The 22,939-nt window shown below is 34.3% G+C and overlaps 1 protein-coding gene across 6 annotated transcripts in view; it reads left to right on the forward strand.

Annotated features, from left to right (window-relative positions):
* The window catches only part of LOC144440288 (pleckstrin homology-like domain family B member 1), a 72,980-nt gene extending 51,094 nt beyond the window's left edge, over positions 1-21,886 (forward strand). For 4 of the 6 annotated variants that reach the window (XM_078129638.1, XM_078129643.1, XM_078129639.1 and 1 more), the window contains 12 exons: positions 1-993; positions 1,982-2,101; positions 2,365-2,502; positions 3,103-3,387; positions 4,674-4,730; positions 7,102-7,212; positions 7,654-7,755; positions 9,953-10,172; positions 10,694-11,015; positions 11,645-11,735; positions 14,269-14,427; positions 15,042-21,886. The exon at positions 1-993 is cut by the window's left edge and continues 56 nt beyond it. In XM_078129638.1, coding sequence (XP_077985764.1) covers positions 1-993; positions 1,982-2,101; positions 2,365-2,502; positions 3,103-3,387; positions 4,674-4,730; positions 7,102-7,212; positions 7,654-7,755; positions 9,953-10,172; positions 10,694-11,015; positions 11,645-11,735; positions 14,269-14,427; positions 15,042-15,482 — 3,039 coding nt within the window. In that variant the 3' untranslated portion in view covers positions 15,483-21,886. The remainder of the gene's footprint in view (positions 994-1,981; positions 2,102-2,364; positions 2,503-3,102; positions 3,388-4,673; positions 4,731-7,101; positions 7,213-7,653; positions 7,756-9,952; positions 10,173-10,693; positions 11,016-11,644; positions 11,736-14,268; positions 14,428-15,041) is intronic. The other 2 variants (XM_078129641.1, XM_078129642.1) reach the window with 2 other exon arrangements.
* The last annotated feature ends 1,053 nt before the right edge of the window (positions 21,887-22,939 follow it).

The following is a 22,939-nucleotide window of genomic DNA, read 5'->3' on the forward strand; positions in this document are numbered from 1 at the left end:
CCGGAGGTAAGAAGTCCACTGGAAAAAATTGAAGATGATCTTGATCAGATCTTAAAAAGTGTACATTTCAATGATGATATTCAAATGATATCAAGTCCTCCAAACTCACCGATGTCACCCATTTATGGCACACCTGATGTCATCAAAGAAACTGTCTTGGTGGACGATGCTGATCCATCTAATGTGACAAATGATTTCCGACCTCCAGTGAGTGCTATTAGGGCACGTTTTGAGGAAGTACCATCGACACCACAATCACCAAATTCATTGTGTCTTAGTCCGAAGTTAACACATAATGGGTTGCCAGCATTAGGAGAATATAAAAAACCAACATCACCAAGCCGGATAAAATTAGGTCAGAGTAGTTTATATACTGGTAAGAAAAGTCCTTGTACGTCACCAACGCAGAGAGGTCATCCCAGAATAGATCAGTCGGATTCTGATAAATCATCGACAAGTTCTGTCGCAACAATATCAAGTGTCCATTCCAATGATTTTGATACAAGCAATCAGAACAGAGCACCCATAACAATGGAAGATGCCACAAAATTGGAGTACAGAAGAACTGTACATGTTGACCCAGACGATTTTGATGATGACTTACAGAAGGAACTCTGTGTTAAACATGAACAAATGATTGCTGAGAGGAAAAGAGAACAACAAATGGCAACTCTAGAAAGACAGAGATTGGAAGAAATTCTGAATATCTGTGCTGAATATGAGCAAGAACAACAAGATGGAAAAAATGAGGATGATGAACAAGAAACGTCAAGTTCAGAGGTCACAGAAAGATCACCTGTTGGGGATTATACAAAACTTGGACAGCTTTCCCCAGGATTGACAGGGAAGCCACCAGCATCTCCACTACGAATACAGGCTGAGGATGATTACTGTGGTAAAAATACACCACCACCTAAACCACCAAGGGTTAGGAAACCACAGAGAGTTGAACAACTACAGGAGGAGGCCAGTAAACCAACACTGAATTTACATGTAAGTTATGTCAAAACATCATCAGAGAAGCCAGTTTTTATGGGTAATACATTTAGCTAGTTGGACAGTCTTAAGTGTTTTGAGTATTATAAACAAGAGAAAAGGTCCTTTAATCTATGTTACATTTGGCATTTTACAAATTACTAAGTTAATACTTTCGTCGACCTTGAAAATTTCACTTATATTTGTCTTTTGATGGTTGATGTCAATTTAAAATGTATATCAAACTCAAAAATTATATCAATGAATAGTTTGTCATTACTAAAAATGTATCATATGCCATTTATGTTTTACTTTACATAAAGATATTTGATAATAATAAATATGAAATATTATAAACTGCAAATTTATACAAAAAAGTTGTAATTTCTAGTTGTGTTATAATTACAGTGGATTGTATTGATGCAGTTGGATGAATGTTTATAAAATTAATCAATATTGTATTTTAACCAATAAGATGCCATAGAATTGTATGCAGAAGACTCCCTAGGCCAAGGGCTTTTTTCAACTACAGAGGAGGATCTTACTTACTCTGTGACTATCAACTGTAACTTGAAAGGAATAATAAAACATGCAATCAATCCTAGTTTTTTCCCTAGCCACCTATTACATATATATTGTCAAATGAATATTAATTAACAAATTAATTTACCCAGATATGAGGGGAAGAGGTGAATATTTGGCTTATGCAAATGAGTAAACTTGTCTGCAGATATGCAGATGTGGCCTAGGAACCTGGAAGGGACTGTCTGCATACATTTTTTTTTGTATATAGACATAGTGTTGTAAGGGTTAATACCTGGTTTGAGTTCTGCCTTTAGCAAGTGATGGTTAAAATGTGCTTCAGTGATTAATGTACAAGACAATTTTTCAATCTACACCAAAAGTTATGCCTCCCCCCCAAAAAACAACAAAAAAACAACCATATCAATGCAGTTTGTGCCCCTTACAAAGTTATGTAATGTAATATTATGTTTTAAATTTGTAGGAGATAACCAATGATATGGAAAGACTTCAAAGTCAACGTGAACACTGTGTTGGTAGAATTGAAGCTTTAGAACTACAGCTAGAAGAGTTAGATGCTGATACAGAGGAAGTCCTACGAGAGGTAGATCATATTTATAGCTAAGCTTTGTTGTTTTATAAATGAAATTTGAACAACTCTGTTGTTTTGTCAATGAAATATGAACGATATTGTATATATATACATAAATGATTCTTTACCCCTGCCTGTGTTAACAGTTGATGCAGCTTTGCATTGTTATTTGAACGTGAATTTTTATAATGTGAATTTTCACCAAAAAGCTATTGAAACTTGCAAGTGTTACTGAATCAAATACTAATAACCAGATGTTAACTTTGACTTGGCAGATTGAGATAGAGCAGGCTCTGTTAGAAGGTGAACATAAATCTGAAATGGATCAACTACAGGAAGATACAGAACAGATGCAGACTGTCATGCAGGTGAAAAAACAACTCAGTCAAAGTGCTTTATATGAAAGAGATAGGGTGAGTACTTATCTTTATGTGGTCTTTACTGAGGTCAAATTAACATTGCTTTTAAAACTGGAAAGAGAGAAAGACAAGGAGACCAACACAGACAGATGGAGATACATTTTGTTTACAGTGAAACAGAAAGAGAGAGAGAGAGAGAGAGAGAGAGAGAGAGAGAGAGAGAGAGAGAGAGAGAGAGAGAGAGAGAGAGAGAGAGAGAGAGAGAGAGAGAGAGAGAGAGAGAGAGAGAGAGAGAGAGAGAGAGAGAGAGAGAGAGAGAGAGAGAGAGAGAGAGAGAGAGAGAGAGAGAGAGAGAGAGAGAGAGAGAGAGAGAGAGAGAGAGGGAGGGAGGGAGGGAGGGAGGGAGGGAGGGAGGAAGGGGGGGGAGGGAGGGAGGGAGGGGGGGAGGGAGGGAGGGAGAGAGAGAGAGAGAGAGAGAGAGAGAGAGAGAGAGAGAGAGAGAGAGAGAGAGAGAGAGAGAGAGAGAGACAGAGACAGAGAGAGAGAGAGAGAGAGAGAGAGAGAGAGAGAGAGAGAGACTTTCATGTGCTTACTCTTGTTGTCTTTTACAAACATTTTGCTACAAGTGAATATTGTTGTTTTTTAACGAAGCAGGAACGACAAGCCTTGGATGATGCCAGACAAACAATACAAACTCTGGAACAAGAATATGAAGAACTTAAGATATTATTAGAATCATGTAATAGCAATGAAAAAGAAGAAATGGAAACAAAACTGAAACAGAAATCTGAAATGATAGAAATTGAGAGGAAGACATTTGAAGATTTGGAGTTTCATTATTTAGAAACTGAGGCCAGGATGGAGGAAGAGCAAGAAATTATTGAATTGGAGTTAAGTCGAGAAGAACAAGAGAAACAAAAACAATTACAAAGTCGTGTGGTGAGTATTTTTTCCACTGTTGCTAACTTTTACTCTTTTGAGATTCAATTTTTTCAATGCTATTGTATCAACATTATGATTTGGCATAAGTGAAGAGCGCCCTCTGTGGCACAATTGCAGAAAGAGTACCTCAAGCAGTGAAAGTTTCAATTGTGCTTTGAATGACTGCATAAATGCAGTTAATTGCACCGGCATCACTTTTGCTCTAGTTGATTTTCTTGCCCCATTGAGTATAGATGTAGAGGAGGCGATCAGGATAAAAACGTAAACATGTACCACAAAGGTCAATTTAGGCAAAATAACGAAGGTAAAATAGCAGTGAACAATTAGCCGACATCTACATCGGCTTTTTATCAGATTGGTAGAGGGTGTGAAGTCCTCTCCCCCCTCCATATAATAATACAGTCTCATCGCATCCCCAGTATTGTAATAAACAGTGTGAATGATTGCAGTCTGTGATCATTCATTCCTAGTATTGCAATAAACAGTGTGAATGATAGCAGTCTGTGATCTGTCATCCCCAGTATTGCAGTAAACAGTGTGAATGATAACAGTCTGTGATCATTCATCCCCAGTATTGCAATAAACAGTGTGAATGATAGCAGTCTGTGATCTGTCATCCCCAGTATTGCAGTAAACAGTGTGAATGATAACAGTCTGTGATCATTCATCCCCAGTATTGTAATAAACAGTGTGAATGATAGCAGTCTGTGATCTGTCATCCCCAGTATTGCAATAAACAGTGTGAATGATAGCAATCTGTGATCTGTCATCCCCAGTATTGCAGTAAACAGTGTGAATGATAACAGTCTGTGATCATTCATCCCCAGTATTGCAGTAAACAGTGTGAATGATAGCAGTCTGTGATCTGTCATCCCCAGTATTGCAATAAACAGTGTGAATGATAACAGTCTGTGATCTGTCATCCCCAGTATTGCAGTAAACAGTGTGAATGATAACAGTCTGTGATCATTCATCCCCAGTATTGCAGTAAACAGTGTGAATGATAGCAGTCTGTGATCTGTCATCCCCAGTATTGCAATAAACAGTGTGAATGATAGCAGTCTGTGATCTGTCATCCCCAGTATTGCAGTAAACAGTGTGAATGATAGCAGTCTGTGATCTGTCATCCCCAGTATTGCAGTAAACAGTGTGAACGATAACAGTCTGTGATCTGTCATCCCCAGTATTGCAGTAAACAGTGTGAACGATAACAGTCTGTGATCTTAGATACCAAGTGTAGATTGTTAACAGTTACCTTTTCTCCTTACCATCAATGTTTTTAGCAGACAAATGTTGGCGATGGAGAGCATGGAAAAAGTACTTATAATAAAACAAAGAAGGTAGCAGTATACAATTCAGTACATGTCTCTCATATAGTTCTCCTTCAATCTGTCTAAATTTTGGATAAATAACATTTATTTATTTCACTTTCTTTATTAAAGTTGCTCTGTGTTTGTAGTAGTCTGTAAGATATTGTAGTTGGTGGTATTTCTTTGTGGTGTCTCAGCTTATCGTCACTTTATACTACAACTCTTAATATCCAACTAAAGTATTTTCCCTATTTAGTATTTGCCACAATCATCTATAGCATCCATATCAAGTGTAAAATCACACTGGTTTAATTACAAGACTAGCATGTAGCCTTTCCAACTGTAGTCAATTTGAAAAAGATGTCAGCTAACAAACAGCAAACTGAGTAGAGTGTTATGACAGTGTCATAATTGTGATTATCTATAGTTCTAAGTAAGACATAGACATGATTGGACGTTTATGTTTACTCTCTAGTCGTTTCATGACTAACTTGTGGTTTGTACTGGTGACATGTGTTCTTATTTTGATTATTACTTATACATGTATATGATGGCCTTCCTGAAAAAGTTAGGATTGCCCAGTGATCAAAACTCTACATCCATTTGTAATTTGTTGATAAATGATTACATATTAGGGTGGTTGGTGATGGGGATAGTGTATTTGTATTGTTTACATATGGACATCAAGTCAGTACATAATACCATCAACAACAAGTAGACTTGTAATTCAGCTAATGAGAATGAGTCTTTGACAGAATTACCACCAACTACAGTAGATTATGGTCTATGTTTTTGTCAATGTTCATTGTGCTTTTTCTGTATCTGTACAATTGTAATGTGTATATGCACCATTTATATTTCTTTTCAGATTTGAACTTCACACAAACAGGCACACACACAGACAGACACACACACAATGACATACACTGTATTGCCTTCTTAAAGTCACAGTCATTTATTGAAATAGCTGTGTGTATTTTAAAATTGGCTAAAATAAATTAAATTATGATCTGTGTGAATACATGTCACTGTGTGTACAATATTGACATATGGTAGTTTACCTATATACAAGTTAGAAAATCAAGAAGTGTGCAAAAAGAGATTGGTGCTGTGTTCAGTGAACAATTAAAGGAAACACTCCACTAAAAATAGAAGTCATAAAGTACAATGAAATTATGTCCCTGGCAATGGAATTAAGTCCCTGGCAATGGAATTAAGTCCCTGGTAATGAAATTAAGTCCCTGGCAATGAAATTAAGTCCCTGGCAATGGAACTAAGTCCCTGGCAATGAAATTAAGTCCCTGGCAATGGAATTCCAAAGATATTTGAATCAAATCAAAATACTATTATAATTAATACACCCTACTTTATTGAAACCCAAACTTAGCTCACTACAGTATGTACTTCTTACCAAGTGTATCAAACCAAAATATAACATTATGTTGACCCTACCTGATTGTAGCATGTAGCACATGGCATACATAAGTATATAGACTACAGTCAGGTATGTTCAACATAATATGCTATATTCTGGTTGGATACACTTAGTATGAACTACATTCTGTAGTATGCTATGTTCTGGTTAGATAAAGTCAAGTGTAATAATTACTATAGCATCTTGCAGAGATTATGGACTCATTGATAATATGAATGATTGCAAGTCAGAAACTATAATCTGTGTGTTATTTGGGTACTTTATATAGTCTGTTACTGTATGATAAGTTTTGCCATATCTTGGTTTTCCAGGTTAAAATGAATTTGTTAATATTGAAAATCTCCTTAAAGTTACTTTTAGATGTAGGCATGGTATTATGGTGATGGGTGACCACTATCATCGCAATCAGCTGCTTCACTTTTATTAATTTTTATTTAAATCTTGTGTGGTTCTGCATGAAGTTCAACTAGCTCTATCTTTAGGAGCGTCACTGTAGTCTCTCTTGCATGCTTATAGATCCAACTATTACTAGCTCTGTGTGTGTGCACTCTTTTTTTTTTGGCAAATCATTGCAAGCTAAAGGTTTATAAAGACATTATGTAATTTAAAGCTCACAAATATGAATTAATTAAAGCATCCAATTCAATATATCAATTGTTTTAAAAATGTTTATTTTAAAATGCTAAATGCATAATTCTGTTATCAGTGGCTTGGGAAAATACAAGCAATAACTGAAAGATAACAATTTTTGTGAAATGTTACCTAATGATTACACAAACTAAACTAAGTCTTGTTGTTTGGAACCTAGAAACAAACTAAATTTGTAATTCAAAATAGCTGCCGTCATTTTAATATATGTATTTGGCAAATTGACAGTGTTTAGTAACTCTTGGCATATTACCAATAATTTCTGGCATAGTGCCAAAGTTTACTCATAAGTACTTTCATCTTCTGTTTGTCTTGAAGGATAATGTAAGCGATTTGGAAGGACAGTTGAGTGATGTCATCATTGAAGCAAAAGAGAAGAAGGCAGAAATTGAATCAAGGAGACAAAAAGTAGATGAATTGTATATTAAGGTATGGCTGAAGATAAATCATACTTTTGATTTTGTTTAATATTGCTTTATATACATGTACAACCTTTCTTGGGATTATGACTTGCAGTAGCATTTCTTTCTCTGAAAAGAAAGAAAACGGGAAAACAAAGGAACAAAGGTTTTATAAGATGTAGAAACTCAAACAATGTACAATTCTTAGTTCAAGTAAATAGTGCACACACATGCATGTGAACACGAACACACACATGCATACACACATACACATGTACACAGACACACACAGACACACATACACACACATGCACACATACACACACAGACACACACACACACACACACACACACACACACACACACACACACACACACACACACACTCAGTCCTCACCTCAGGAACTATGTGTACATGTATATGTGTATATAACTGCTAGAGTTCTAAAACTGATAATTTTGTTGACAGGAAAAGGACAATTTGGAAAAAATAGAAAATGAGTATGATGTGTTAGTTGTGAAAGCCAGGGGTATGGAATGGAGTTATGAAAATGATGAGACTTTTAACAAGGTAAATTAATGTTTTATTTATATCTATCCTTATATATGTACTATGAATAAATGTTGGTCGGACTGTATTAAAAGAGGTGTAGAACAATGTAGGTAAAACTGTTCTCTAAAATGTAATGTTTTATTTATATCTAATCCTTATATATGTACTATGAATAAATGTTGGTCGGACTGTATTAAAAGAGGTGTAGAACAATGTAGGTAAAACTGTTCTCTAAAATGTAATGTTTTATTTTTAATATATCTAATCCTTATATATGTACTATGAATAAATGTTGGTAGGACTGTATTAAAAGAGGTGTAGAACAATGTAGGTAAAACTGTAATGTTTTATTTATATCTAATCCTTATATATGTACTATGAATAAATGTTGGTCGGAATGTATTAAAAGAGGTGTAGAACAATGTAGGTAAAACTGTTCTCTAAAATGTAATGTTTTATTTATATCTAATCCTTATATATGTACTATGAATAAATGTTGGTAGGACTGTATTAAAAGAGGTGTAGAACAATGTAGGTAAAACTGTAATGTTTTATTTATATCTAATCCTTATATATGTACTATGAATAAATGTTGGTAGGACTGTATTAAAAGAGGTGTAGAACAATGTAGGTAAAACTGTAATGTTTTATTTATATCTATCCTTATATATGTACTATGAATAAATGTTGGTAGGACTGTATTAAAAGAGGTGTAGAACAATGTAGGTAAAACTGTTCTCTAAAATGTAATGTTGACTAGGATAGAGACTGACTCTTAATCTCTCTAGCTTAAACTTCTGTAGAACTCTACATCTTAGAGGACTGTTTTACCCATGTATTAAATCACTATGTACTGTTTGCTGTGTTTCCTGTGAGTATTTTTTGCTCTCTCCTACATTTACCAAATGTGAGTCTACAAGTCTCATGTTTTTGCTAAGTTTACCAAAAGCAAGTTTAATGAGTGTCACGAGATTCATGTCTGTAGTTTTCACACTTTAAACTCAACTATCTTAGTCATTGGAGATATGATGTTGTCATGTGTATAGATTATATGATGTTGCCATGTGTATAGATTATATGATGTTGTCATGTGTGTAGATTATATGATGTTGTCATGTGTATAGATTATATGATGTTGTCATGTATATAGATTATATGATGTTGTCATGTGTATAGATTATATGATGTTGTCATGTGTATAGATTATATGATGTTGTCATGTGTATAGATTATATGATGTTGTCATGTGTATAGATTATATGATGTTGTCATGTGTATAGATTATATGATGTTGTCATGTGTATAGATTATATGATGTTGTCATGTATATAGATTATATGATGTTGTCATGTGTATAGATTATATGATGTTGTCATGTGTATAGATTATATGATGTTGTCATGTGTATAGATTATATGATGTTGTAATGTGTATAGATTATATGATGTTGTCATGTGTATAGATTATATGACGTTGCCATGTGTATAGATTATATGATGTTGTCATGTGTATAGATTATATGATGTTGCCATGTGTATAGATTATATGATGTTGTCATGTGTATAGATTATATGACGTTGCCATGTGTATAGATTATATGATGTTGTCATGTATATAGATTATATGATGTTGTCATGTGTATAGATTATATGATGTTGTCATGTGTATAGATTATATGATGTTGTCATGTGTATAGATTATATGATGTTGTCATGTGTATAGATTATATGATGTTGTCATGTGTATAGATTATATGATGTTGCCATGTGTATAGATTATATGATGTTGTCATGTGTATAGATTATATGATGTTGTCATGTGTATAGATTATATGATGTTGCCATGTGTATAGATTATATGATGTTGTCATGTGTATAGATTATATGATGTTGTCATGTGTATAGATTATATGATGTTGTCATGTGTATAGATTATATGATGTTGTAATGTGTATAGATTATATGATTTTGTCATGTGTATAGATTATATGATGTTGTCATGTGTATAGATTATATGATGTTGCCATGTGTATAGATTATATGATGTTGTCATGTGTATAGATTATATGATGTTGTCATGTGTATAGATTATATGATGTTGTCATGTGTATAGATTATATGATGTTTTGTTGTCATGTATATAAATTATATGATGTTGTCATGTATATAGATTAGTTAATTAGTTTAATATCATTTATATCTTTGTACATTGTTAGGACAAGATAAGGGAAATAGAAGAACGAAGGTTAAAACTTCATCATACGGTTTGTCTAAGTGATGAATATCTGAAAGAAAGAAAGAACTCAACATCATCATGTAAATCATCGTCTTTAAAGAGAGAGAAGGGTAGCAGTGATGAATCCAGTCTACCTAGGAAAGCTTCAACAACATGGAGTGATATAGAAAGGAATCGAAAACTACACTTAGAACAAACAGGTATGTGAGAACAAACACTGTCTTACAAGACATTGCAAATCCTATCATTGCCAAATATTAGATTTCAGAATGCCTTTGACTTTTGTTGTAAAGTGAATGTAACAGATGGTCTTCAATTTCAGTCAAAAATCTGTCACCAAATAGCACAGCCTAGTGGCCAAACTTTACAATCTTTTGTTTTTGTGATAGTTGGAATGTGATATATTGTAGCTCTGCAAAAGTGATGATATAGGCATGAATGCCACTGTGTAGAACAATCAGGCTAGAAGTTGTCCCTTTTGATTTGTAAGACTTAGGAAAGGTTAATGTAACCTCAATTTGTGACTGTATGTCAAGGGAATGTATGAAAACTACAGCTGTACCTGTAACGTCAAGGGAATGTCGTTGTACTTGTATGAAAACTACAGCTGTACCTGTAACGTGAAGGGAATGTCGTTGTACTTGTATGGAAACTACAGCTGTACGTGTAACATGAATTTGTGTGTTGAGACTTTGTATAATGGAGATCTCAAAAATTTCAGGTGACATGGTGATAGAAGAACAGAAACGACGTCTTCTAGAACTAAAACAGAAAGCAGCTGATGAAGTGAAAGCTCAGTGGGAAAAGAAGCGTAGCGCCACCATGCCTTCTACTTCATCGAGTTCATCAACTACTAAATCAGAAGCCGGTAGTGTCAGTGATGCTGGCAGTGTGTCTAGCTTTGAGAGTATAGAAGGATTGTTAGAATCTCCAGCTAGATTTCATGCCAGTCCAAAGTTAATCAGAGTTGCCAATGATGAAGATTTATCTGTACTGCCACCAAGTCCAAGTAAACTGCCAATCAGTCCACTAGCTAGAGAAAGGTAGGTAACCGTGTGGGTAATGTTTCCATTAGTAGTGAAACTGTCGATCAGTCCACTAGCTAGAGAGAGGTACATGTAGGTAATTGTGTGGGTAATGTTTCTTACCATGGCAACAACAAAACTTACTTTAGCAACAATAAATACTTTATGGACAAAGACTGACAGATATAGGTAAAACACCAAGTTATCTTACATAAACAAAATATCAATTCAAAGTTACCATAGTAACGAGAGTACATAACAAAATACTCAGAGCAGTGATGATTTACTGTAGCAAAGAATGAGTCAAAAAAATTTTTTGACAGCGTTAATGAAAAATTAGCAAAATTAATTACATTTTAAAAGATATCCTAGCAACAGTGCAAAATTAATATGGTACTAGTGATAAAGTCTAATAGTTGATATATAATCTCAATACCCAACACAGTGTTTTTTGCTAAGGTTGGGGAACCCAAGTAATAGAAGAATATGGAAGGAACTACAAGTGACAGTGCTTACCATAGAATCTATCATGTTGGAACACTGGTAAAATGAAACAGGAACGCTGGTAAATTTTAAAAACACAGTGACGAAAAATGGTATAGAGAGATCAAACTTGAATGAAATGTTTTTTTGTTTTGATTTGACAGCAATGAAGATCTAGAAAGACGTAAGTTAGCAGAAATAGAGAAATTGTTGGAAGCAGCTCAAGCAGAGAAGTTAACAATTATACTAGAACAGGTATTTGGTTATTTTGTGGTTCATCTCATGTTACCAAATAAATGTATGCTTTGTTAATTTTGGACTTGTGTCTGTAACTGAAAAGTTTCTGATAAGTGTAGTTTCAAAGTTTCAAACAAATGGCATTGTACCACAGCCAAGAATGTCTTCAAACAAAATATATGGTATTTATACCCAGGTTGTTCTTCATCATGATGACATGCATCTGTCATTTATTCTGCAGTACTGGAAATATGAGACAAAATGTTCAAAGTTACCACCAGTCTTCCACATTTTTCATTAATTATGATTCTTCCCTCATATTTTTTCTTCATACAGTCGGAGAATACTTTGAACGTTGTCACTTCTTGTTTCTTTAGGTCACTTCTTGTCATGGAAGTTACAAGGCCCCTTAGGTGACTCATATTGGGAGTTACAAGGTCCACATAGGTCACTCGTATTGGAAGTTACAAGGTCCCCTTAGGTCACTCGTATTGGAAGTTACAAGGTCCTCTTAGGTCACTCGTATTGGAAGTTACAAGGTCCACTTAGGTCAATAGTTTTGGAAGTCAACTCATAGAGTTGTACTCAATGATACAAAGTGTCAACTCATAGACTTGTACTCAATGATACAAAGTGTCAACTTATACAGTTGTACTCAATGATACAAAGTGTCAACTCATAGACTTGTACTCAATGATACAAAGTGTCAACTTATAGACTTGTACTCAATGATACAAAGTGTCAACTCATACAGTTGTACTCAATGATACAAAGTGTCAACTCATAGACTTGTACTCAATGATACAAAGTGTCAATTCATAGAGTTGTACTCAATGATACAAAGTGTCAATTCATAGAGTTGTACTCAATGATACAAAGTGTCAATTCATGGACATGTACTCAATGATACAAAGTGTCAACTTATACAGTTGTACTCAATGATACAAAGTGTCAACTCATAGACTTGTACTCAATGATACAAAGTGTCAATTCATGGACATGTACTCAATGATACAAAGTGTCAATTCATACAGTTGTACTCAATGATACAAAGTGTCAACTCATAGAGTTTTACTCAATGATACAAAGTGTCAATTCATGGACATGTACTCAATGATACAAAGTGTCAACTCATACAGTTGTACTCAATGATACAAAGTGTCAACTCATAGACTTGTACTCAATGATACAAAGTGTCAATTCATGGACTTGTACTCAATGATACAAAGTGTCAATTCATAGACTTGTACTCAATGATACAAAGTGTCAACTCATAGACTTGTACTCAATGATACAAAGTGTCAACTCATAGACTTGAACTCAATGATACAAAGTGTCAACTCATAGAGTTGTACTCAATGATACAAAGTGTCAATTCATAGAGTTGTACTCAATGATACAAAGTGTCAATTCATAGAGTTGTACTCAATGATACAAAGTGTCAACTTATAGAGTTGTACTCAATGATACAAAGTGTCAACTTATACAGTTGTACTCAATGATACAAAGTGTCAACTCATAGAGTTGTACTCAGTGATACAAAGTGTCAACTCATAGAGTTGTACTCAATGATACAAAGTGTCAACTCATAGACTTGTACTCAATGATACAAAGTGTCAACTCATAGAGTTGTACTCAATGATACAAAGTGTCAACTCATAGACTTGTACTCAATGATACAAAGTGTCAACTTATAGAGTTGTACTCAATGATACAAAGTGTCAACTTATAGAGTTGTACTCAATGATACAAAGTGTCAACTCATAGAGTTGTACTCAATGATACAAAGTGTCAACTCATAGACTTGTACTCAATGATACAAAGTGTCAACTTATAGAGTTGTACTCAATGATACAAAGTGTCAACTTATAGAGTTGTACTCAATGATACAAAGTGTCAACTTATAGAGTTGTACTCAATGATACAAAGTGTCAATTCATAGAGTTGTACTCAATGATACAAAGTGTCAACTCATAGACTTGAACTCAATGATACAAAGTGTCAACTCATAGAGTTGTACTCAATGATACAAAGTGTCAACTCATAGAGTTGTACTCAATGATACAAAGTGTCAACTCATAGACTTGTACTCAATGATACAAAGTGTCAACTCATAGACTTGTACTCAATGATACAAAGTGTCAACTCATAGAGTTGTACTCAATGATACAAAGTGTCAACTCATAGACTTGTACTCAATGATACAAAGTGTCAACTCATAGACTTGTACTCAATGATACAAAGTGTCAACTTATAGAGTTGTACTCAATGATACAAAGTGTCAACTCATACAGTTGTACTCAATGATACAAAGTGTCAACTTATACAGTTGTACTCAATGATACAAAGTGTCAATTCATAGAGTTGTACTCAATGATACAAAGTGTCAACTCATACAACTCATTTTGTTTGTGTAATTCGTAACAAAAAGTAAAACAACATCATGCCGCTTAACTGAAACTTTAAACTCTCTTTAATTGGTAGTATCAAGCTGTGGAAACAAACTACCTGTAATTATTGTTATAATGATTGATGAATATTTCCCCAACAGGAGAAACAAAAAGAGGTTGAAAATAAACAGTTAGAAGAAGAAAGACAAAAGAGGGAAGATTTAGAAAAAAGACTGATGGAAGAAACTACTAGAAGGGAACAAATTATTGCAGAAGAAATAAAACTTAGAGAGAGAGAAAGACAGAATGAAAAGAAACAAGTAAGTTTTAGATAAAGTACTTTTAAACAGATTAAGAACAGAACAAAGTACATTTTGATAGGTTTCCCATCAGTGCTATATCTCAGCAAAGTCTGATAATCTCCAAACCCAGTTATATCCTACATTTATGAGGTCAATAAAACATAGTAATTATTAGTTCTAGTACATGTAATTGTACCATGACTAAGGATTCTAGTTACTTATCAGTTACTTGTACCATGACTAAGGATTCTAATTACTTATCATTACTTGTACCATGACTAAGGATTCTAGTTACTTATCAGTTACTTGTACCATGACTAAGGATTCTAGTTACTTATCATTACTTGTACCATGACTAAGGATTCTAATTACTTATCAGTTACATTTTGCTTGTTCAGGTTGACAGACTTTGTCAAACTGTACGTTTGCTGGCTTTACTGATAAGTGACAGTTACAGCTTTTACATTGCCTTGATTTCAAAAATTTACTTTCAATCTCATCGTTATTTATTATCAAACTTATTATTATTATTATTAAAAATTCAGTCATCATTGGACTCTAGAGGCACACTGACCACCAGTGTACTTAGATATATGTACTCTCAATGACATTACATTTATGATATTTTACAGTCACGCCCATTGACACGTTATCTGCCAAACCGAAGTGTCAACTTGGATCTACGGCAACACATAGAGTCAGCAGGACATAACGTTGAAATGTGTCGAGATGTTATTCTAACAAAAACCAGTTGTCGGGGTTACATGACCAAAATGGGTGGACGTATCAAGACATGGAAAAAACGGTGGTTCATTTTTGATCGCCAGAAGCGATCCTTCCTGTATTACGCCAACGATAAAAACGAAAATAAACCACGTGGTGGTATGTATTTCCAAGCAATTCAAGAAGTTTATTTCGATCACTTACGACCACACAAAAGTCCAAATCCTGAAATGACATTCTGTGTGAAAACATTTGAGAGAACATATTTTCTCGTGGCACCAACAGCTGAAGCCATGCGTATCTGGATGGATGTCATTGTCACAGGAGCTGAAGGATATGAACAGTTTTAGTTCAAAACATGATATCACATATTTGCTCCTGGCACTCTCAGCTGAAGCAGTGTGTATTTTGATGGCTGTCATAGTCACGGGCTGAAAGATGAGAACAGTTCTAGTTATGAATAATAACATTTGAGAGAATGTATTTGCAAGTATGCTGTCAGCTGACACCATACATATCTGGATGGATGCCACTGTCACAGGAGCTGAAAGATATTAGCAATTCCAACTCATTGTTACAAAAGGTAATGCCATGCCAGGAAACGCAATCTGACACAGTTTATATAAGTGTATATATACCATATCTGCCTATGTCATTGTATATTGTATTAGGACTGCTATTTGTCATAGCAGTTTTACAGTGCAACAAGACGTGTGCTGTTCATACATATAGTATTTTTTTTAGCTATTGGATATATATTTTTGAAGGCAATTGCAGCTAAACATCAAAGTTTTCAGATTTTGTACAGTTTCATGAAAGTATTTTGTGTTTTTAGAGTCAGATTTAAAAGAAAAGAAGTCAAAACACCCACAGTGCCAAAGAATTTCCATTTTAAACTTGCTTCATAGAAGAAAAGAAAAAAGCTTTATTTTGCAAGAAATGTTTTTGAGAATTTCTTTGTAGTTTGGAATTACATCATCAGAATTCAAAAAAAAACTTCTAAAAGATGATGTAAGAGTGGCAATGTGAACATTTCAGGAAAAAACATTGTTGATGTGCTAATAAAGTTTGTGGTATTGACAGAGTTTAACTACTTGGTAGATCTGCACTGATATAAATAGTACTTATATTAGTAGTATGAGGATAAGAACATTTTAGGACAGTGCTGGTCACAGATGATGTCACTAATATGCAAATTATTGCAACAATGCAGTGAAATGATTCAACAATGTTAGTCACATGACATCACAAATATGCAACCTTTGGCAAAGCTGCAATGAAAAGTTAGCACAATGTTTATCACAGATGACATCACTGATATGAAACTTATCACTGCAGCGCTACTTTTTCAGACAGTGCTCAAGTTCACACAAGTGACAGAATATTGGAATTGAATGGCCTACTGAGTAAATAGCAAAAAATGAGACTGGATGATTCCAACAAAACTTGTCGCTATAGATTAATATATATTCTGACTAGTTTCCGTCATTCTTACATAACAATATAAGTTCAGCAGATAATATATTATCTTTCTGTGACTTGAACCAGACAAGAGTTAACATACACAAGGGTAGCCTTAATAAAAACATACCATAGTCAACAAACCTATGAAGACCAGAATTATCCAATAGTACATAATTAAAAGTGTACTGATAGAGTGCACACAACATTCCTAAATTTCAACAAACCTATGAAGACCAGAATTATCCAATAGTACATAATTAAAAGTGTACTGATAGAGTGCACACAACATTCCTAAATTTCAACAAACCTATGAAGACCAGAATTATCCAATAGTACATAATTAAAAGTGTACTGATAGAGTGCACACAACATTCCTAAATTTCAACAAACAAGTCAAGTCTCTACAATCACAGTATCAAGAATTTGTATCAAAGTATTAGAACTACTTCCATTCTTTCATTGCCATAATGTCATTTCTTATTTTTATTTATACCCAAGTATATAAACTATAATGCAGGTACTGTATAAGCTTTAACAACATTATGATATCCAGTATTAATAGTTTTAGTTCATGTCTTTATTTATACATGTTCACCTTCATCCTATCAGCTCCACCATACTAGTATCAGTTATAACAACTTAATATCAAGTAGATAGGAAATTTCAGTTTATTTAGCAATACAAAAGCCCCCCCCCCCCCCCCCCCAACCTTCCCATCCCCATTTGTCATCCCAGTAATGGATGTACATACAATTTGACTTACGGTATATCTATACTTCTTAAACTAATTCTTAGCACAAAGTTTAGATGTAAGTGACATGAAAATTGTAATAAATACTGCCATGTGATAATATGCTAATTAGCCAATGAAAATATGAATTAAAGCCATAAAACCAGGTGCATTCATGAATATTAACTCTTGGCAATATTTCTAATAAATCATGAACAATCCCACTAAATAACAATATTTTTAGAATATTTTGTTCCAAAGGTACAGAGCTGCAAGTTACAGAAAATAATGTAAAATCTACTTTCCATAATACAGTGATTGATGTGATGGTGTAGTAGTTGTTTGCTATTTCTTAATCATATTTATCAATATGCAGATGATACTTCATGTACTAATATGCAAATTTAGTTGGCACACCTGTTGATTATCCAATAGCTACTCTTCTTATATAAAGTAGACCTCAGTGCAATATTTTGATTGGTTTTGCAGTGATTTCATAGCAGATGTAAATGTGATTGCAAAGTAAAGTTACAAGACAAGATGATTTAATAGCAATTGATTCCATATATAATTTTTTGATAGTTAATTTTGAATATTTGGTTAATGAATATTTATTTCCTACTAAGATGTACATTTCATCTGCCATCGATGTGATCAGATATCAATTATTGGATTTTGATTTGAGAATTATGATTTGATAAAGATTTTACAATCACTTTGTCAAAATAGAACAAGTAGGCGCCAACTTATTCTAACTTGAACCTAAAGTAACGTATGTGGAGCGGAAGTCAGTTCGTTGACCAACTTATTCTAACTTGAACCTAAAGTAACGTATGTGGAGCGGAAGTCAGTTTGTTGACCAACTTATTCTAACTTGAACCTAAAGTAACGTATGTGGAGTGGAAGTCAGTTTGTTGACCAACTTATTCTAACTTGAACCTAAAGTAACGTATGTGGAGTGGAAGTCAGTTTGTTGACCAACTTATTCTAACTTGAACCTAAAGTAACGTATGTGGAGTGGAAGTCAGTTTGTTGACCAACTTATTCTAACTTGAACCTAAAGTAACGTATGTGGAGTGGAAGTCAGTTTGTTGACCAACTTATTCTAACTTGAACCTAAAGTAACGTATGTGGAGTGGAAGTCAGTTTGTTGACCAACTTATTCTAACTTGAACCTAAAGTAACGTATGTGGAGTGGAAGTCAGTTTGTTGACCAACTTATTCTAACTTGAACCTAAAGTAACGTATGTGGAGCGGAAGTCAGTTTGTTGACCAACAAATCAAATGTTCATTATTTTTAATGACTTGTTAATAGGTTGTGAATATTGGTTTAGTTTCTACCATCTGTAGAGATATGTTTAGATTTGATTTGATATTATCTGACACTGTAGTATTATTTAGGATTTTGATCAGTTTGTGATTTGATATGATTTAGATTAGATTTTGATATGATTATTTTTTAATCATCATTCATCAGTCCATTTTTCCAACCATTTAATTTGATCAAATATTATTTGATCAAACATTACATTGCAGTATTTATGATTCATATTTGATATGATTTTCATCAGAATTTTATATCATTTTGAAATCTTCCTCTGATAAAATGACTTTTTATAAAATCTGACAATACATACTAGGTGTATTATTACTTATGTTCTGTTATGATTTTGATGTAATTTTGCTAAGATTTTAACATAATTTGATTAGATATGATCACAATTTGAGTTATAATTTCAAAGATGCAATTTGACAGAATTAAGAAACCTTGATTTGATTACCTGCCATGATATATATTTTTTTATGTATGCAATAATTACAAACTTTGTAACTATAGTATATGATGTATTAAATTGATTTGTAATATCACTAGCAATCAAAGCAAGCAATGAATTGGGCATTTGAATTTATAACACTTTGTAATTCAGAATTTCAATTTCAACACCTTGTATGTGTTTTATAGAATTATTGTAACTTAAAAGTCAGCAAATCAGATTGTTTTGTTGTTTCTACTGTTCCAACATTTTTTTAATGTTCAAGCGTATTGTATTTTTTATTCAAGGTTATTTTGTTTTATTGCCGGTTCAAGCATAATGTCTTTGTTTTTTTGTTTAAGCTTATCACAGACATTGTGAAACATTGAAAATTAACAACTTCTTGTTCTTTAGTATGAAATTATAGTTACGAATAGAGATTGTAGTTGCTGTTGTTGTTTGGTTTTGTTTGGTTGGGGGGGGGAGGGGTCAAGGCTGAAAAATATTGTGTACGTCTCTAATCTCAAGATCTTAGATACATTGTCATCTATTCTAAATTTCATAGCATTCGAATTCAAATGTACAATGACAACAAGAATGCGCAAATTGCATTTGCATTGGTTGCAGTCCCCACGTACCATCCGCATTTATTCAGCTCCCCCATACATTTTATGAATATTGCAATTCAGAGTTGATTCAGTTTATGGATGTAATACAGTCTTCTGGATGAAGTTATTAAAGTCAGAACAAAATAGGCTATATAGAAAAAAACAAACAAGAATCATGAAACGGTACCAACATTAACAGTTGAATTCCTGAAGACTGTCTGAAAAGGAAGAGAACTACTATCATCGTTATAATAATTATTTTTATCTTTATTTTTAAATGTCCGACTGTGGGTGTTAGCAACCGAGATTGAACACACCGGCCTTTCAACACCCTTTATATACCTGTAACACTTGTTACACCTGTTAGCATACATTGACCAATCACGCATAAGCACCTGTGGCAAAAGTTTATTCGCATACCAAACAGATAGCAATTATCTGCTAATCTGTGAAACGCAGATATTACTCAATATAGTTCTACCCTCACCAGCCCACTCCATTGTTGGAGATTAGACTAACACAGTGTATCTTACAGCATTGGCCGCCATTGTTAGAGATAAGACTGACGAGGGCACCTAACACAGTGTATCTTACAGCATTGGCCGCCATTGTTAGAGATAAGACTGACGAGGGCACCTAACACAGTGTATCTTACAGCATTGGCCGCCATTGTTAGAGATAAGACTGACGAGGGCACCTAACATGGTGTATCTTACAGCATTGGTCTCCATTGTTAGAGATAAGACTGACGAGGGCATCCTAACACGGTGTATCTTTAATACCACATCTGGCCTCCATCGTTAGAGATAAGACTGAGGAGGGCACCCTAACACAGTGTATCTTACAGCATCGGCCTCCATTGTTAGAGATAAGACTGACGAGGGCATCCTAACACGGTGTATCTTTAATACCACATCTGGCCTCCATCGTTAGAGATAAGACTGAGGAGGGCACCCTAACACAGTGTATCTTACAGCATCGGCCTCCATTGTTAGAGATAAGACTGATGAGGGCACCCTAACACAGTGTATCTTTACCGCATCTGGCCTCCATTGTTAGAGATAAGACTGATGAGGGCACCCTAACACAGTATATCTTACAGCATCGGCCTCCATTGTTAGAGATTAGACTATTGAGGGCACCCTAACACAGTGCATCTTACAGTATCGGCCTCCATTGTTAGAGATAAGACTGACGAGGGCACCCTAACACGGTGTATCTTTACCGCATCTGGCCTCCATTGTTAGAGATAAGACTGAGGAGGGCACCCTAACACAGTGTATCTTACAGCATCGACCTCCATTGTTAGAGATAAGACTGACGAGGGCACCCTAACACAGTGTATCTTACAGTATCGGCCTCCATTGTTAGAGATAAGACTGAGGAGGGCACCCTAACACAGTATATCTTACAGCATCGGCCTCCATTGTTAGAGATTAGACTATTGAGGGCACCCTAACACAGTGTATCTTACAGCATTGGCCGCCATTGTTAGAGATAAGACTGACTATCAGAAATAGATACCACTTGTACCAAATAAAAAATAAATCGACCTGGCTTTATACTCTCAACAACTTTTAAGTGATCTACATTTATTGAGTTCTTGCACTACCTGAGTTAATCATTATTTATACTGGGGCCTGTATTCTTCCTGATGTCAGGTGTTCATTTAAAATTATATATTTGGGGTAAATTTATATTGTGATATATCTAAATATTACAAAACTACAGTGCCTTCCTTGCCAATCTACCATAACAATCAATCCATCTCTTCAATTTTATCAATAATGTGTTTTGAAAAAGTTGAGATGTGTCTGTACTGCACATTGCAAGGATTTCATAAAACAAAATATCATAAACTGTTTAATCAATAAAATTTTAGCAAGACAAATTTGATCTGATTTCTACAAGTCATCGATACAGAAAATTGATGAAGGAGATTTGTGAGATTTTCAGCAAAAATATTTGTTTTAGTTTTCCACCAACCTTTAGCAAGTGTGAAATCTAGACATATTGCAATATACAGATGCTATATTTACAGTAATATTAACTGCCAAACTTGTGTGTAGACTAGAATACATCATTCTAACAAACTTATGTAGCATAAAGGGTGTAAAATCAAAAGTATTTTTTGATACTAACAGAATTGGATACATTATTATGGTGTAATGTAATGAAGTTCTATATTTTTCAAATACATAAGGTTTACACATTATTGGCGTCACTTTGTCTATGTTGTGAAGGGTTTGTAAGAATGTGTGTGGTTGGACAATGACTATGACATTCTTATTTGTGATTGGCTACTGGAGAGAATTACATTATTATTAGTGTCCCTTTCTCTATGATGTGAAAAGTGTAAGAGTGTGTGTGATTGGATAATGACTTGCATTCTTATTTGTGATTGGCTACTGGAAAGGATGTCGGCATTTTCAAGTGTGTGTGTGTGTGTGTGTGATGTATGTCTGACATTAAAAGTTTATTGTATGAAGTCCTGCAGTTCACCATTAAGAGACTGTCTACATACATGATACATTATTGCTTTCCATTATTCCTTAGGAAGATCCCCAGTCAGGGGAACCATATTTTAAGCTATCGCCTGCCGTTGCTGATGTTGTAGTTGAATATTTGTGAAACTGAACGATATTTCAAAATTCAAAATGTTATTATTACTTTAGCCACATATTACTACAGTGCAACGGCATGTTTATATTTGCAGATAAACACAGACGGAGTAGATATCACAAAAATTTACTTTAATGTTCGTTATTTTCCTTTGCCACCATTTTGTGCGAGAATGGAATATATTTTCGTGAGGGGATGGAGTACATTGCAACGGGGATGGAGTACATTTTTACATGGATGGAATACATTGATTAGTACCCCTGCCAGTGAGGGATTGAAATGTAAGTTTGATATAGTAACTTTTATTTGAACCAGACTTTTATCGTTGTACTCAATGTTTTTTGTCAAGTACATATATATGTGTGTGTGTGTGTGTGTGTGTGTGTCTATACACCTGGTGCCTATACACCATCTGAGATCAAGTCTTGGATAAAATAACACCTGGTGAAGTCTTAGATAAAATAAGACCTGGTGCCTATACACCACCTGTTGAAGTCTTAGATAAAATAAGACCTGGTGCCTGTACACCACCTGAATTTGGATACATAATTGGCATCATCTCTTTATGTCTATCATCCCAATCGTTGAACTGTTTAACAAGTTGTACTGCTGCTAACTGACACCGACTA

Source organism: Glandiceps talaboti, chromosome 9, assembly GCF_964340395.1.
Source record: "Glandiceps talaboti chromosome 9, keGlaTala1.1, whole genome shotgun sequence".
NCBI classification, from domain to species: Eukaryota; Metazoa; Hemichordata; class Enteropneusta; family Spengelidae; genus Glandiceps; species Glandiceps talaboti.